This window comes from Zootoca vivipara, chromosome 10 (assembly GCF_965207765.1).
Source record: "Zootoca vivipara chromosome 10, rZooViv2.hap1.1, whole genome shotgun sequence".
Classification (NCBI taxonomy): domain Eukaryota; kingdom Metazoa; phylum Chordata; class Lepidosauria; order Squamata; family Lacertidae; genus Zootoca; species Zootoca vivipara.
In genome coordinates this window covers 38,759,929-38,778,009 of record NC_142593.1, presented here as the reverse complement: position 1 = coordinate 38,778,009, position 18,081 = coordinate 38,759,929, and the positions used below count along the sequence as shown (strand labels likewise).

At 40.7% G+C, this 18,081-nt stretch overlaps 2 protein-coding genes and 1 long non-coding RNA gene across 10 annotated transcripts in view; 2 read left to right on the top strand and 1 right to left on the bottom strand.

Moving 5' to 3' along the window:
- NDUFAF2 (NADH:ubiquinone oxidoreductase complex assembly factor 2) overlaps positions 1–10,306 on the top strand; it is a 45,305-nt gene extending 34,999 nt beyond the window's left edge. For all 3 annotated transcript variants that reach the window (XM_088652883.1, XM_035100365.3, XM_088652882.1), the window contains 2 exons: positions 3,730–3,770; positions 9,786–10,306. In XM_088652883.1, the coding sequence (XP_088509009.1) occupies positions 3,730–3,770; positions 9,786–10,040 (296 nt within the window). In that variant the 3' untranslated portion in view covers positions 10,041–10,306. The remainder of the gene's footprint in view (positions 1–3,729; positions 3,771–9,785) is intronic.
- A 1,386-nt stretch (positions 10,307–11,692) lies between these two features.
- LOC148684443 (uncharacterized) lies at positions 11,693–14,148 on the top strand. The gene is made up of 2 exons (XR_015946084.1): positions 11,693–11,950; positions 12,219–14,148. It is a non-coding gene; the product is annotated as an uncharacterized LOC148684443 (long non-coding RNA).
- On the bottom strand, positions 13,781–18,081 carry SMIM15 (small integral membrane protein 15). Of its 6 annotated transcripts, XR_015946080.1 has the most exons (4): positions 17,505–17,926; positions 16,578–16,678; positions 15,571–15,649; positions 13,781–14,147 (listed from the first exon to the last, which is right to left on the bottom strand). XR_015946080.1 is itself a non-coding variant. In XM_088652884.1 (2 exons), exon 2 carries the CDS (start codon positions 14,117–14,119, stop codon positions 13,892–13,894), a length of 228 nt encoding a protein of 75 aa, XP_088509010.1. In that variant the 5' UTR covers positions 14,120–14,147; positions 15,571–15,649; the 3' UTR covers positions 13,781–13,891. The 6 variants fall into 6 exon arrangements, 1 of the variants encoding a protein (XP_088509010.1); XR_015946082.1 differs by lacking the exons at positions 16,578–16,678; positions 17,505–17,926 and adding an exon at positions 17,951–18,081; XR_015946079.1 differs by lacking the exon at positions 16,578–16,678 and having other exon boundaries at positions 17,907–17,975.

Sequence of the window (18,081 nt, the reverse complement as noted above, 5' to 3'; positions counted from 1 at the left end):
ACAATATGACAACCATGGTTTGAGGAAAAACATGAATGAGTCCCCAATTAGCCTGGATAACATGTGTAAGTAACACCTTTCCTTGCTCTGTCAGGGTTCCCTTTCAAGAAAGGAAGTAATGTGCCTTTTGCCAAAGGCTATATTGTGGATGCAGGCTGTCAATAACCTTTTTTTTTCATTTTTATTCTAAATTGTCACTTACTGTATCTAGTAATTTACCTTCTTCATACATGTCACTGGTCCTCATGAAAAGGTATCTGTCATTTTCTGTGACGAGATTTAGGAGTTTGTGTGCCTCATGCTGCATTTTACAGCCTGTCTATTCTAGTCCTTCACTCTCTCTTTTTAATGGGTACCATTTAGTGATTAATGGGAGTTTTAATTTGCATGCTCACTTTTACGCTCATTACAATGCGTTATATGCCAGTAGAAGCCTTAAAGTTCAATGAAAATCTCATGCATACTAATGAGAATGCAAATGAGTGCTGATGAAAGAATGCCAAGGTCTCAAGGTATGAAATGTCCAGTTTATCTTGCTAAATTCCTTTCAGACAAATGTACCGTTATCACAAGCACAGACTGTGGATAGTACCATACCATATTTATATAATTAATTACAACTATGTAATTAGAAAATTGGAATTGCAGTCAGTGGATTTACAAAAGGTTTGATGAGAACTTTGTAGAATTGGACTTCATCTGTGTGTGTGTATGTGTGTGTGGTTTTTTCTTTGCCTTTTATACTGTTCCAAATAGAAGCTATTTTGGCTGAGACTGAATGAAAGCATTCTGATTTATGTAAATGTTTTTTCTAGAAGTTGATTGCACTGGATGCACTTTCGAGCTGAAAGGGCAAAGAACAATTCTAATAATTGCAAAGATTTTGTCTGCTTTCACGTCAACAATGATTTTTCTAAACTGCAATGGAGGTTTTACTGTCCTGCACATATAGAAAAGGTTTGGTGAAAGTAAAGGAAAAATATGGGAGAGTGAATGCTAAGCAATAATAAAGATGAGATAAAGAATTTATGGATTTGAAGAAGCTGTATTTGTGGACAGTATGAAGGGAAACATTGTGATTGGTTGGATTTAAGCTTCTTGTAAACATCCTCTGTTCAGTTCTGTAGAGACTATACGTTGTGTAAAATAAATAATATTGGAAATGCCTGTCATAAGGAGCCATTCCCAAAATGAAAATCAGAGTAAAATCACATTAACTACATTTTGTTCTGACTCAAAGCTTAGTATGTAGGTAAGAATATTAGAGAAATCAACAATAAAAAATGCACTCCCTTTAACCCTTACGTTTCATGATTAGTATTACTGCTTCTTTTTTATTCTCATTTTATGATGATAATGCTCAACCTCATTGTCACTTTACTAATAGAAAGACAATTGGTAAGAACAAGAGAGTTTTTTAAAGCTGCAATACCTATTTTGTGGTTTGATTTTGGCTCATTAACCAAGATGGCTTCATGTTCTGGTATGTAATGTAATGTAAGTATGATATTGAAAGGATGGATATAAATGTTGGAATAAAATTACAGCTTGAAGGTAAGCAGGTTCTTGTTTTATTAATTATATTTTCTTTTACATTCAATTCTGGTCATTACATTTTTGAAGTACGTAAATAAATTGAGAAGGTGTTAGAGGAGGGCAGCAACAATGGGAGGAAAACATTGGTCTAGAAGCATCATCAGCATTGTTTGGCTGTGCATAAACTAATTACAGGTATTGCTGTTGCTATAACATTAGTTAATAACTATGATCAGCAAAGCAAAGACAGCTACATCAGTGGTATACCAAATCCTGAGAAGGCAAAGGACTCCCTTTCCATTCTTCTGAGGATAGAACCAGACTTTCCAAAATAATCTTTAAAAGATAGGGATAAGGTCCACCGCTTTCTAGCAGATTTAGTCTTCTGCCTTGAGTAGGGAAGACAGGTTAAGTATGGCAGAAACAACATGTCATTCCTCCCCCCCCCCCCTTTCGGTGATCAGCAATAAGGATGTGACTTGAAAATGATATTTGTCCACCTCATTTCTTTGCCACAATTAGAGTTTGGGCCTCATCTTGGAAGCAGAATTTTTATTACTTTTACCTTACTCCTGCTGCCAGTCAGAGGAGCCTCAGTGGGTTATATCCAATGCTAACCATACTGAGAATAAACCCATTGAAATTCGTGGACATGACTAACTTGGGGCCATTAATTTTAGTGGATCTATTCTGAGTAAAACTTACTTGGTTGTATTCAACAAAGTCATCCTGTTAGTACAAGGACTTCCACCTACCCAATGAGGCTTCCTCTTCCTTTTCCTCTCCTTTCCCCCCCATGCCTCCTCCCCAAATCTGTACTGGGGTTTTCCCCAACATTCCAGAGAAGACTGGGGGAGGCCACATGAGGACAGGGAGGAGAAATCCTGTTTTGCAGGTGGAAGTCCTTGAGCTAATGAGACAACTTCCTTGGATATAACACAGTATATATGTGCTTACTGACTTTTTACTCATTGGCAATACAACAGGCACATGTAATGCCACCCCCACTCTTCCAGTGTTTCCCTTATGAGATTTTCTAGGAATGCAAGAGACAGTCTAAACAGACAAAAATCCTACTGCACCTGTTCAGCTGATTAGCAGTTAGTTACCTTTCCCCTCCCCTACACATGACAGAGCTGGTTTGTTATGAGAGAGCTTGTCCAGGAGCTGAATGGACTTAAAGAAGGCCAGATTTAAAGTTCCTGCAGTTTTAAGTCAGAAATTAGGGGGGGAATGTTTTGTTATTACATGTACTCTTCCTCCAAGGAGCTAATGGTGGTGTACAGAGTTCTTCTCCTTTTCTATGTTTTCCTCACACAAGCAACCTTGTAAGGTAGGTTAGGCTGAAGGATAGTGATTGGCTTAAGATCAACCAGTGAGTTTTGTGGTTGAGTTTGGATTTGAACTTGGGTCACCTCAGTCGTAGTGTTATATTCTAACCATTATGCCAAGCTAGGTGTCAAGAACCTTGCTTTAGGAATTATTGGAGAAAAGCACAAGCTGGCCTGGGAGACAAATGTGAGAAAAAACAAAAAATAAAAAAATCCTTCCAGTAGCACCTTAGAGACCAACTAAGTTTGTCATAGGTATGAGCTTTTGTGTGCATGCATACTTCTTCAGATACACTGAAACAGAAGTCACCAGACCCTTATGTATAGTCAGAGGGTCGGGAGGGGTATTACCGTACTTAGAAGGGTGGTGGGAATAGGTGATTGGCTGATAGGAGTGGTAAACCTGTTGACGACTGTTAATGTGAGAAAGTTAGGGATGACTCAGTGAATTGATCTTTTATGCATTGCTGCTTTTTGGTGGAAAATCATTTGGCGTTGTGAAAACTTCAGTTTCAGTTCTTGCAGAACCAGTTCCCAAACCTTCTGTGTGTGGAAGTGATGTGTTTAGTGGTGTCAGGTGAAGGTTTAGAAAGTGGAAACTCAAGTGCTTGTGGAATGGGGACGTCCTGTGCTGTGGGTGCTACGTGTTGATGTCATGCCTAATTTTCTAGCATACTTGATGACTGCTATTTTCTGCTGCTCTGACTGCAAGAGCCATCTAGCACCAATCTCCATGTCCTTTCGTAGTCCATTTGCCTTCTTAATTTAACTGGCCTTCAGATACATAGTCTGTACTATTGATACAATTATGAGCAGTTTTTTTAAAAAAATGTTTGACCTCTGTTTTAATATTTTTTTGCAGCTTGGATTAGGAAAAAAAGAAAAGATCCACCCTCATTTGAGGTAAGAGACTACATTGCATCTAGTTGAAACTACAGATTGTTTTATTTGCCTAATGACTTCAGTCAGAAAACAATTCTTTGTGCACAAATACAATATGGGGGGGACACATGGCTTGCCAGTGGCACATGTGAAATGGATCTTGGGTTTCCCTGGACTTCTATACTGAAGTCTCACTTGTGTTGCACCATGGTATCATTCTCAAATCATACCAATGCACAACAATGCACTGTGTGCTGTTTCGGGTGAATGAAATGCTGCCTTTTAGGCCTCTAGGTTCTGTCTGTTCTCTCTCACCTTTCTGTCTCTGCCTTGGAGCTCTCCTTGCCTGTGAGGGCTCTATACTTAACCTGTTTTGTTTGTATTTTTATAGTTATTGTATTGTTGAAAGCTTTAATAAAAATAGAAGTTGTTCTTGTTGTCTGAAGTGGAGCTCTCCTGGCCAGTGTGACAAACCTTAGGAAACCTATAAAAATGGCTGCAAGGAATCCATGTGGGAGGATTCTTCAAAGAGTTTGTAGCTCTCCAGTGTAGTGATCATAATTGAGAGTGGCTTTAGTCACAAATTGTTCTGAATCAGTGTACGGACCCTGTACCTCTCCGCTTAAAGTTAGCTTCTGACTGCAGCAATATTGATAGAACTTTCAAGCAAATGAAAATTTTAGACATAATTTCTAGATTCTAGAATTTCTAGATTTTATTCCTAGTATTTGCCCCACTCATACATTTGCCTTTCATAAAGCATTTTTTGTGTGAATCCAAGCAATGTTATTCGGTTCCTCTTCTCCAAACTATATCAATATATTATTGCTGTTTCCACTAATGAGTAAGCCTAACTGAAAGTTATTATTATTTTTATTACATTTTTGTGCCACCCCTCTTCCAAGCATCACATGATGGTTTTCAGTATAAAAGTACAATATTTAACATAGTAACAAACAAAAATAATACAAACACACCCAGCCACACACAGTTTAAAAGGCCATAGATTGTTTAATTAGCCAAAGCCTTGGGAGAAGAACGTTTTTACCTGGCATCTGAAGATGTGTAACAAAGGTGCCAGACAAGCTTCCTTGGGGAGAGCATTCTCCAAATGGGGAGCCACTGCAGAAAAGGCCCTTTCTCATGTTGCGACTCTCTAGGCCTTGTGGAGGAGGCACATGAGAAGGGCCTTGGGTGATGACTGAAGAATCCAGGTCAGCTCATATGGGGAGAGGCGGTCCTTATGGTATCACAGTCTTGAGTCATTTAAGGCTTTATTGGTCAGAAGCAGCACTTTGAATTGGGCCCAGAAACTAATCAGCAGCCAGTGTTGTCCGGTCAGGATTGGTGTTATATGCTCAAACCACCTTGTCCCAGCAAGCAACCCAACCTGGCTGCTGATTTGGAGTAGAGAAGTGGGGGGAAGCTAAGAGTTAAGCACCCCATCTGCTTCAAATCTTCCTCCAGTGGTTTGTTTGCAAGTGTTTTTGTTGCAAGAGTTCATGTGTAGCATTTAGCTGAGCCCTTGTTCTCCATCTCCCCTCACAGAAATGCTAGAACTTGGGGTCATCCAGTGAAGTTGTATACTGTATTGGGAGAGAATAGAACAAACAAAATAAAAGTATTTATTTACACAGTACGTACTTAAACTATGCAATTTGCTAGCATAAAATATAGTGATGGCTACCAATTTGGATGGCTTTTAAATGGGATTAGTCAATTTCATGAAGTATACTATGATGGCTATATTGCCTCCAGTTGCTGAGGACCTTGAGCAGGAGAATTCTGCTTGTGAGCAGAATTTCCATATTCATCTGGCTGGCTCCTGTGAGAACAAAATGCTGGAACAGATAGTTCTTTGGGCTGACCCAGCAAGGTTTTTCTAATGTACTCTGATGTTTTCATTGGAATAAGCTGAATGCCATCTGGTGAGTTAATCATAAGTTTTTAAAAAAGCTATTCTGCTTCTTTAAGGCTGGAGATAGTGGGCTGTTTTTTATTTTTAAAAAAGCAAACTCTAAGTTGCATTTTAATGTGAAATTGAATTCATTTGTAAGTTCCTTTAGCTACTATGGGAAGTCTGAAAGTGGTTTGGAATAGAAAATACAGTAAATAACTGCTTTTCATTTCTAATGCACCGTGTGTTTGCTATGCAGTAATAAAAACTAAATGCCTTCTGAATTGCACAGTTGGATACAAGGTGAAATGTTAAAAAGAAGAAACTTTTTGTGACAGCTCCTGTCTTCTTTCAAACTATTTCTAGCATTTCCATAATTATCTGTTTTGACAGCCTCCTTGTCAAGGAAGGAAAATGTACTCCTGTGAGTAGTAATAAGCATAAAGTTTAAATTATTATTCTCTCTCCCCCCCAGAAGAGAATAATTATATTGGAAATTACATTATGTTTAGTTACTGCCGTGCATACCCGCCTTCCTTATTTGATCATAAGAATATTATTTATTTCAGAAGAGGCATGATGAAAACTACCGTAACTTCAATCATGGAGGCTCATTTTCATAGAATTCCTATTTGCCATCACCAACCTGAGATGTGATTTAGAAGTATTTTTGCTAGTTGACAGTAGGAGCACAGACTAGATTTTTGATTGTCTTGCTTTTAAATTCAGTCAAGCTTAGGGGATAAACTGTATCATTTAGTTTGATTGACTGATTAGACTCATCAATTAAATGCCTCTTGATCAAAACATTGTTCCTGATTGGTCAAGCGGCAGATTTTTTGAAAATATGTATATTCTTATTTTCAATATAAGGACATTCTAAAACTGCATTTGAGAAATGCCTTCTTGGAAGAGACATTCACACAGGAAAAATGCTTTTTCTAAAATGGTGACTAATATAAGCATGTCTATAGATCATCCAAACTATATGTTCTATAGGAGAATGTATAAATTTCCCATTTTTAAAATGCAGGTCTACCATGCCCACCTCACCCCATTGTACGTAAATGTCTTTCTGCCACCTTGGAAGCCCAGCTGTGTCCAGGGGGGCAGAAAGGTTCTGCCAGCAATTCTGCTGGCAATAATGCATGGAAAGCCCTAAAGGGGCATTGGGGCGGGGGGCTTTGGATCTCAAGCCCCATGTATCCCCAGAGGCAGAGACACTTAATGTTCAGAAACAGAACACATACAGTCTGAGCACATGTTCAGCCTGAGTATTTGTTTTTAGTACTAGAACTAAGCTCACGCTCCTCGCATACAAAAATCTATCCCTGGATTTCAAGTCCTCGGTTTTCTTGATTTCATCGGGTTTTTTGGGTAGGGCAGACTGCTGCTGTGTTACAATATGTGTCATAAACCCACATGTCCAAGCACTCACATATAATCATATACACCAATGAGAGGTTTGTGATCTTTTGTTGGGATAATAGTGACGTGTGCTTGTTATGAATATGTAATAACTGTTAACCATATGCCCACAAGAATTTTGCACACGAAAGGAATAAATAAAGCTTGGTTTATTATATGAAATAGAGGTGACAAGACTATATAAATGCTACTTCAGACAGCAAATTACAATTTAAGCAGGCAACAACTTGGACAATACATACACACCTTGATCTAAAGAGTAACAAAGATAACCTAACTGTCCTAACCTAACAATGTAGTCCAGGGAGGAAGTACATAAGATCATCTCTCTTCTTTTAGAAATTCCTGCCAGAGCATTAAAGAAGTGACCTCATACAGTTCCTTCTATATTGATTCAGGAACTCTCTGAGTGCCAGCCCCTCAATGTGCCTGTCTGGCAATCTTGCATTTGTGATTTTGATTGGAAATCCCACATAGATAAAATGAAATAAAATGTCACCTGGGAGTTTCTTTGGGTATGCACTGTTTCTCTGTAGCTATCTGGTCAATGTCACCTCTTCCTCCCTCCCTCCTCCTCTCCATAGTCCAAATGTTACTGCAAATATCTGTATTCCTTAAGGGCCTGACCTTTCTATTCTAGAAAAATTAGTACCGGTAAATTAATTGAAGTCAATTGAATTGTTTTCAATCAGCATTAGATACACAGTTCGGTTTATTACATTGTGATGATGGAGATTCATTACTCTGCAATCTCAATTTCATTTTGATATGGGAATTTGGTTTTCTTTTGAGCTTATATTTGGCAGAGCCATTTGATTATCTGTAAAAAAATTCCTTCCAGTAGCACCTTAGAGACCAACTAAGTTTGTCATTGGTATGAGCTTTCGTGTGCATGCACACTTCTTCAGATATCTGAAGGTATTCTTCAGGTATCTGAAGAAGTGTGCGTGCACACAAAAGCTCATACCAATGACAAACTTAGTTGGTCTCTGATGCTACTGGAAGGATTTTTTTTCTTTTTTCTTTTGTCTACAGCAGACCAACACAGCTACCTACTTGATTATCTGTAGTCATTTCCCCTCACTCTGTCTAGTTTCTTGTGAAATTATGTTATATACTTGTTCTGTTTACAACCCCCTTTCCTTTTTCTATCAGAAAATTACTGAACTGGTGTGAAGTCAACATATTTACACTATTCTTTTGGTAAAGCGTTACAGTAAATATTTTCATTATGCACCAGTTTTTTTATTAATCTGTTTGTAATAGTGCAAGCACTTTGCAACAGTGCATTATGAAGTCTTGGCTTGAAGTTGCATGATGGAGTTATTTTGCTGAATCGAAGCAGATGTAGTGTGTCTGTAGAGGGGACTGCCTTGAGACTTTGTCATCCCTAAGAATGGGAGCTGTAGCTCAAGAGTTCTTTGGTTCAAATCTCGCAGTACCCATGATCTCAAGTAAATGGTTCTAAGCAAGTGATTGTTGCTTCAGCTTGTTCCCTTCTCCCATCCCATCCCCCCAAAATGTGTATGTGTGGTACTGCTAATACTAGAATATGACAATTTTTGCAAGTTGAAACCCTTGAAAATACCAGTGCTAAAGCAATTCTCCCTTATGCAAACACTTCGATACCATCCTTGCCTGTGATGCCTCAAACAGAATGGAGGGAACATTCCCTACCTTACAGAGAAACTTGGATGTCTGGACTAATTTGGGCTGGAATGGATTATAAAAAAGTACACTGTACTGCATTTGTTTTTGACTTCCTGGTAATTAAGTGGGTCCAGTAGAATTAAATATCTTCAGCACTGTGATCAATATGAAGCCACATTTTACAATACTATGCACTATTTCCCATTGGCATGCATCCAGAAAGTGCACTTTTATATATAGGTAAAAGTATCACTTAATTTATAGAATACACACTACTTATGTTGCCAAACCCTTTGCTGCTTTAGATACCTTCATATCTTTACTGACTTCATCTCAGCTTGATGCCAAGGGGACCTGCTGAAGTCGATTAACCAGATCATGAGCAATTAATCCCCCTCTGTTCCAGTGGGACCATTATCACGGCCTTGTGTTAAGCTTTTACATCTGTTCTCTATGTTGAAATATCTAAACTCTACTGAAGTCCATTTGGTTCTTTCTAGATTATTGACCTAGCATAGAAATCAAATTGCAGAGAAGATATCGACGATATGCTGCACACATTATATATTTCTTATAGTTTATATGGTCAGGAAACCCAGCCAATATAATTTTAACTTCCCCTTAATAATTCTTGCAAATTTGTTTGAATTATTGAGTGTGAATACACATAAACCACACTTATGTGAAACAATCATACAAAAAAAGTAAGATACTTTTTAAAAAGTTGTGTTGTGTTTCATTTATGTAAAGGATTGCCTGCAAACCCAGTGATGAAGAGAAACATGTTCAGTGTTGGTAGTTTATCTCATGAATTTTCATTTTGTTTGATAGGGCTTTTATCTATTGTGAGAAATTGATACTGAAAAATCATTTTGATATGTATATAAATATTAGAATTAAAATACTGTATACTTTCAGACTCATTCAATTAAAGCAGTGAAATTATTCCAGCGGATGGATTTTGACTTCTGCTTTAAAAATTACTTTGTTTAAATCATTGCCTTGTGAGACACTCACCTGTTTCTTTCAGTCACTTAAATGCATTATTGCATTTTTCACAGGAAATTCTTAAGAATGAGGATTATAAAGAAGAAATAAAGAAGAAGATTAAAGATATTTATGAAAAGGACAGACTCCTGCAGTCGAAAGAGTACAAAGAGGGGCTTGTAGCAGAACCACTTCAAACTCAGATTAAAGGCCATGCATCGGCCCCTCAATTTGGAAAGAATGAGCCATCAGAAGATCCAGTCAGTACAGCGAACACTTTTCAGCCTGGGTCCTGGATGCCCCCCAAGGACAGTATCCGTAATAAGTAAGGGGCCCATTGTGAAAGCATCAGAAATTAGAGGAATAATTATGTTAATAAGCAAAACAGCAGAATGTTATTTTCTTGATTATCGTTGAACTATGATATTATCCACACAGTAAATATATACACTTGAAAATTCAGCAGCATTTTTAGAAATGATAGCTCAGATTCAAACACTGCAGCTTTTTTACATTACTAGTGGAATTGATTTCATGGCAACGCTACTGGTATTAAGTTGTAAAAACAGATTAAATGTTTACCTTCTACAATTAATTCTGAGACATTTTCCATTTATTTCAGGTTTAAATTAAGAAACATTAGTGCTGGTATATCACTTAAACTGATGTCACTACTTTCAAATTATTTACTAATCTTATGCAAGATTTCCATGTGTGCTTGTACTATTGGCTCACAAGTGGTGAACCCTTAATGTGTTAATTCCTGTAAGTTTTTACTTAGGCTAAACATGAGCTGCAGTCTCACATGAGTTCACAGCTTCTCATATCCTATATCAGGCATCCCCAAACTTCGGCCCTCCAGATGTTTTGGACTACAATTCCCATCATCCCTGACCACTGGGCCTGTTAGCTAGGGATCATGGGAGCTGTATGCCAAAACATCTGGAGGGCCACAGTTTGGGGATGCCTGTCCTATATAATAAAGTCCCTGTGTCTCTGCGTCCAGATTCCGTGTGTCCCTGGGTTTGCGCTACTGGGCATGTGCCCCAGGTACACAGGGATTGGACGCAGAGACTGCACACACACACACACACACACACACACACACTCTCCCCACCCCACCCCCCACGCCTCTGCCCTGCACTGGCTCAATAAGCAGTTAAAACAGAGGCCACCAGGTGGAAGGCTGGAGCAGGCAGCAAGGCCCCTAAGCAGGGCAGGCCCTCTCTCAACGTGCCCAAGTGCCTGAGGAGGAAGCCGGGACGACCAAAAAATCGAAGCCCCGGCTTCTCCTCACTAACAGGCCCAAAATTGAGGCCCAAACAGCGCAAGCAACCGGAAGACCCCCGCTGGGCCGGAACGGCCAGGAAAGGTGCGGGGAGGCCACCGAATGCTCAGCGCCAACCGCGGGACCCTCAGAAAGTGCCGGGGCGGGCGCAATCCCCCTGGACAGCAAAGCTCCCTCCCGGACGCAGCAGGCGACTGAAAAACGGCCGCGGAGGCCAACAAAAGTAGCGGGAGCCACCCCCACCCCACCCCGAAAAACTGGGCGTACACCCTGGAGCAGCCGCCCGGGCCGTCCAGGAGCCAGAATTCGGCCACTGGGCCCTGGCAGCAGCAGCGCTATTGACGGGGAAAAATTAGGAACCAAACGGCAGGCGCAAAAAGCGTGTGAAAACAGGGTGGGGTGGGATCCACACTCCAAACACAAGCTTCGGAGGGGGTAAAGGAAGAAATACCCCCCGCACCCCCCAGCCGAACCCGGGCTGTAAAGGTAAAAAGGGGGGGGGACTTTGGCTTGGGGTTTGGGAACCGGGGGGGGGGGGGAATTAGGGATAAATTAAAGATCAAAGGGAGGGGGAAGGAACAATCAATTAGACAAGGAATAAAATCCCCCCACGCACCGCTGCCACCGAAAAAGGCCGGATATTCTAGCGCCTGTTTATTAAACAGGCGGAATGACACTAGTGCTAAAATAATATGCACAAGTAGCAAATTTTATTTTCATGAAAGTAGACCAAATATTTATGTTTTAGAATCAAACAGGGTTGCTTTGTTTCTTAATAATGTCCAAGTGCAATGTGATAGACCCGGAGCCAAATAATTTGCGTGTTTTTCAGATAACATATATAAGCCTACCCTACAATTTAGATGCTCATTGTTAAGAAACTTCATAGGTTCAAAGATTAACAAAGTCAATTTTAAAATATCATTTATTTGAAGTAGAAATTTAAATAAGGTTTTTTGTTGTTGTTGTTTAGTCGTTTAGTCGTGTCCGACTCTTCGTGACCCCATGGACCATAGCACGCCAGGCACTCCTGTCTTGCACTGCCTCCCGCAGTTTGGTCAAACTCATGTTCGTAGCTTCGAGAACACTGTCCAACCATCTTGTCCTCTGACGTCCCCTTCTCCTAGTGCCCTCAATCTTTCCCAACATCAGGGTCTTTTCCAAGGATTCTTCTCTTCTCATGAGGTGGCCAAAGTATTGGAGCCTCAGCTTCACGAAGGTTAATGTTGTTGCATTATTTAACTGTGCCAAGAGAAATATGTAGTATTTACAACATTGGCATAGCTTAAACCATTTGGGGGGGGGGCATACACAATTATGTGAGGCTGTGTTTCTAATGCATTTACTAGATGAAGCTTTAGGTTTCCTAATCTTATCAGTCCTTACACTGGGAAAGGGCTGTACCTCAGTGGTAGGACATCTGCCTTGCATGCAGAAGGTTCCAACTAGGGCTGGGAATGTTCCCTTTCTAAAACCGTAACACAGTACTGTACTGAGCTAGACAGGCCAATGGTCTGACTCCGTATAAAGCAGTTTCCTATGTATTCCAGCAAACCATTGCTCAAGATAAGGGACAATGGTCACTCGTTACCAATGCAGTATAACAAACTCAGGGCAAGATACTATCAACTGATGCCAATTCAGGATCTCATCGCTGTGCAATAGGCCAACACTCTGGCCTTTTCTTTTGACAGTTGTGGTATAATACAAAAGGTGTCGTGGCACTGAGGAAGTACTGGGTGTAATTTATTACAGAAACCAGCTCTGTGGTATTATGTTGCCTAGGAGGAATGGATACTCTGGGGCACCTTCACTGGCCAATAGGACTGATGCTTTAAATAAGAACCAAGAACTACCCTGTTTCTCCGAAAATAAGATGTAGCCATAAAATAAGCCGTAGCAGGATTTTTAAGCATTCAAGGAATACAAGCCATACCCTGAAAATAAGACATAGTAATAGGCGCAGCAGCAATGCCGGCCGCGGCAGGAGAAGGAGGAAAAAATAAGACATCCCCTGAAAATAAGCCATAGTGGGGGGTTTTTTGAGAAAAAATAAATATAAGACGGTGTCTTATTTTCGGAGACGGTAAGTTCAGTTAGGAGGTATACCAGATTCTGTCTAAATGTTGATTAGGACTCAGAGTGCCCTCCAATGTACATTTGCTTAAATATAGCAGCATTGTATGTGTCTACCATGTTCCCCAATACATAATTATTCTTTGTGTAAAAAGAATGAAACTGCACCTAATAATGCTATGTGTTCACATCCCACTTCCACATCACATTCATTTCCATTGTCAGTCATTATTCCCAATTACTGGTCATATTTCTCATCCCCCCTCAAAAAAAAGTAGGTACCCAGTAAACACCGCTGCCATTTACACTAAAAAGGGCAGACATACACTTCTGTAAGAATGTTAATTACCATGTAAGATTCCATAGTCAAGGTAGTACAAGTTTCAACAAATGAATTGAATGAATTGATCACGGCAAGATGAAAATACTGACTTTTACAAGGAAATCAGGAGAGTCTAGTATATAGAAATAAGTCACAGTAGAAAGAAGCTATCCTGTTAAGTCTGTAGTAGAAAAGAGTGTAGAAAATAAACAGTTCATTTCTTTTCCATGCTATAAAATCATAAGTAATTAGGTTTTCAATCATTGAAACAGTAATTTTAAAAAGACAATTTAGACATGTACTGTAGCGTACAAATATACCCTAAATTAGGAAGTAAGTCCTAATGAATTACCACAGACTAACACAAAGTAAAAAACAAGTCATTTCAAGAATATTCAATTTTATGCACATCTATGTTGAAGATTACAATGCAAAGATGCAAATTTAAGAACAGTGCCTTTTTGAGAAAAGTTCTGCCCAGTAGGATTGACATCTTAGTCCTTCTTTGTTCGTTTAGCTTTAGCAATATTTTCCTGGCGCTTCTGTTTCTTCTTTTGCTCTCGCTCTTTGGCTTCTATCATTTTCGCTAGTTTCCATGACAGTACTGCACTTGCTAAGAATAGAGGTGTCAGAGCTAGGATCACTGTTGTAAGAAATCCATAAGGATCCTTTGCAGCCCATTCCACAATATATTCAGCCCAAGATTTGATATAATCAAGCATCTTTTCTGCCACCTAAATGGGTGAAATCCTAAAAAAGAAGCGGTGACACAATTAGATACACTAAACAATTGAATTAATGGGTCAGCAGATTAATTTAGGTATATGCAATGCAAATTTAGATTGCCAAAACTGTGGATGGCAAAAGCTCTTTTTAAAAAAGGTACTCTCTCCTCTAAGATCATGCTTGCTACAATGCATGCATCATCTCAAAACAAAGTAGGCTTTCTTTCTTTAAAATGATTGGTTGACTAACTTTCATTTAAACTGGGTGATACCCATTATGGAGATCCTAGAGATATTCATTCCTTAGTTCAAGTTCAGCCTTGAAATGACTCCAGGAAGAGTAATTAACAGTCCTGCTGTGGTATATGCTACCAATCAGTAACATACTGTATACTGTAAGTACATTTGTACCATGCAATGCAATTTATGTACGTATTTAATTTATGCTCTGAACTGCCTTAGGTCTGGCACTGAGAGAAAGGCAGGTTAAAAATAAAATAATTAATATAACATGCAAACATCCACTCACATTACAGGAGAACTGGCACAATTCTGTGCTGGTCACTCCTTGTAATAAGCAAGCCACTCAGGTAAGGAACTATTCCCATAGAGAACATAATTTGGCAATGTACTTAAAACTGCCATAACCATGTTTGCATCACTGCAGCTTACAATGATTCACAGGACCAGACTGCCTGAAATTCTTCTTCCAAGGGTCACATGAATACTTTACTTTTTCCTCATAAAATTTAATAATTTTACACACTTCTTATTCATAGTTAATGCCAATACTGTATTTTAAACCACAAAAAAATAAAATAGATGTTATGGTGAAATGAAAACACAGTAGCTAACTATCCTTTTCAGATCTGAACACTTAATTCTATTGACGGATGAACCTTCTCCTCATGCCAGTGGTACATCCATGTCTGTATTGTGTGCTTATCACAGGCCACACTGACACAAATAGGAACACATCTGCACCCACCAGTTGTTTCCCGTGACTACAGCTGGATCATGGCCTTTGGTCAATGCCTTGGCCAGATGAGAATGCATTATGGGTTGGATTCAAGAAACAAGTAAAAGGAAGATAGCTACAAGCAGTGTTCCACTGCCAGAATTCCTGCAGTGCTACAAAATGCCTCATGCTTCTGCAGGAAGTTACAGAAGCAGATCATCTTTAGATTCAGTTTATTTTTTTCTCTCGGCACTCTTCTGCAAGATGAGCAGCAGAGTACCTTTTAAGCACATCCATTGTCTTAAATTGTGCCCTGTCATATCTCTCATTTAAGCATATGTAAAACGGCTTTGCTAACGTCATCTCTCTCTCCTGCTGCCATGACCACACCATCATCTCAAGTCCTTTCACTGGGATCCCAGGTATCCTCCAAACCAGCCCCTATGTTTTACAATTACATTAATATAATGTACCAGTAAATAAGACTTACCCAAGAGGCAAAGAAGCTCCAGTTTAACTATACACAACAGAACGGGGTACCGTTGTCATAGAGAACAAAAGGAAATCACCTTTAAAAAGGTAAAGTAACTTCCGATTATTAAAATTGTAGCAATATAAAACAATCCAAACTTAAACAATACTTGCATGTGTGGATGTAAAGGGCTGCACAACATACAAGCTGGAGGTCTGACATAAGACCTTCCTTCTGACCCTATTATTACTGGAGGGGCACAAAGAATACAGATACTCACTTTGGAAACATGAGTCAGGCTTAAAGCCGGGTACGGGGAACCTGTGACCCACCCTCCAGATGTTGCTGAGCTACCACTCCCATCACTCCTGGTGGGCTGATGGGAGCTGGCGTTTCATACATAAATGTGGCAGACTTATGCACAGTTCTCACATTTTGGAATTTACCATCTGTCGCAATCAAGATGTTAGAATAAGGAGAGAATCACATCCACTGAGGCTAGTGCAAGAAACAGTGTTTTAATGACAGCCGTTTTAGGCAAAACATTTGCACTCTACTATGAAAACATAAATGGATGCTAGCTTCTTTCCATAGTGTTTTTTTTTCCTGGAAAAGGCAACCATTACGGGTCTTTTGGGAAAAGGAGAGCCTGTACTAAACTGGATTGGTCCAAATGGCTGCTAGAACTCTTACAGTTCATAGGGTTGTCACACACAATTCTTTTAAGTTTTCAATTCTACCTCCAATTTCGTGTACATCTAGGACAGGCATGCCCAACCTTCGGCCCTCCAGATGTTTTGGACTACAATTCCCACCATCCCTGACCACTGGTCCTGTTAGCTAGGGATCATGGGAGTTGTAGGCCAAAACATCTGGAGGGCCGCAGGTTGGGCATGCCTGATCTAGGGTGAGTTCATGCCTCAGACAGCAATTCCATAAGACTGCCCCAGGGTCATATCTGTATGGAGAATTGAAATTCTGTTACTTGAGTCCAACTCTTCATCATGGACGCAGCCTCCACTTACCAGCAATAATCTCCACAGTGACAGATGAAAGTACACCTGAAATACCCCTCCTTTGCTCCTAGCATACACTTACTTGAAGCACATGATTGTCATATTCTGTTCTAAATAAGAATAGATAACAGCTTTGGAGAAGGACTTGCTAGCCAACTATTTCTGTTCGAAAGGTAGGAGCAACTGATGTAAACAACAGCGCATGCTCAGAACTGCAACTGAATCCTTGAGGACTAGCAGCACAGTCCTATGCATATTTATTCAGAAGTAAGCCCTATGTACAGCATTGACTTAATACTAAACAAGGCATACTCTCAAACAAGGGGTAGAAATTGCAGTCTAAGGCTGGTTTGAAAAGCAGGAGGCAAACAGCCCCCTCAGCATCTTTTCATATTTACACTCAAGGTGGCTGAAGAATGGATTTTTTTCCACAAGCCTATGGGACGGGCCACAGGAGAGGATTTCTAATCCAAGGCGACAATCTAGAGTTCAAAACCAAGACTAGTAGCTAACAACATATTTGCAGATGTGGAGGTGACAGGGTACCCTATGTAATTTAACAACTACAGCACTGCTTTACAGTTGAGACTTGCCACTGAAACATTTCTAAAATCAGGACTGCCAGCGCTCTTCCTAAACGCATAGACAGGTCCTCATGTTGGTTTCCTAGAGACAAAACCCAAAGTTAATTGTAGGGGAATGCTTTTAGCAGGTCCAACGGAAACCTCCCCGGACAGGGACAATGCAGTTAAGACTCAATGCAGGCGTTAGAATAAGACACGGAAAGGGAGCACAAAGCCAGCAGCAGCAGCAGCAGCATCCGAATGTCATGTACGAATCTTAAACGGCTGCTGTTCTTAACTTCTGAAACGCTTCGGAAGCAGCCGCGTGACTGGGAAGGCGCAGGCGCGCCCCCGGCCCTGAGAAAAACCACACCTGTTGGGCTTCTGCCTGCGCGAGGCGGCCGTTAACCCGAAGAACGCAGCGGGGGGGGGGGGGCGTGGCGCGAAGCAGGAGAGGTTGGCCGAAGAGCGCGAGTGCCGGAAGCGAGACCGGGAAGGGCTCTCGCCGATTCCTTCAGGGGAAAGGACAGACTTCTCCCCCGGTGGGCTCGAGGCAGCGGCAAACCGCAATATGAAGCGGCCTGGCCCGAGGATTAGGAGAGGAAGCGGGTATCCTCCGCCCGGCGGGGCCCGGCCTCCCTCTCCCTCAGCGGAGCCTCGTCAAGCGCCTTTCCTCTCACGCCTCAAAGCCCCCCCCCCCCGGCCAACCACAATGCCTCCTCCCATTGGAGTCGCCCAACACAACCCCGCGTCCCCGGCTAAAATATTCGCTCACCCTCCAACCGGAAGCAGGAAGAGGGTAAAAGGAAGTCTACGCACCCACTCCGATTCGACTCGGTTGTCTTGAGCGATCATAGAGGGTGCAGTCGGCTAGAAAGGTCAGTAGCCGATTGCTCGCCGTAAGATATATGGTCATATGCAAACAGTAAATCGCCCCGCGGTCTGGAGAC

Bases quoted from the DNA above. Each gene is read 5' to 3' on its own strand.
- SMIM15 (XM_088652884.1), bottom strand. From the start codon at position 14,119: ATGCTTGATTATATCAAATCTTGGGCTGAATATATTGTGGAATGGGCT.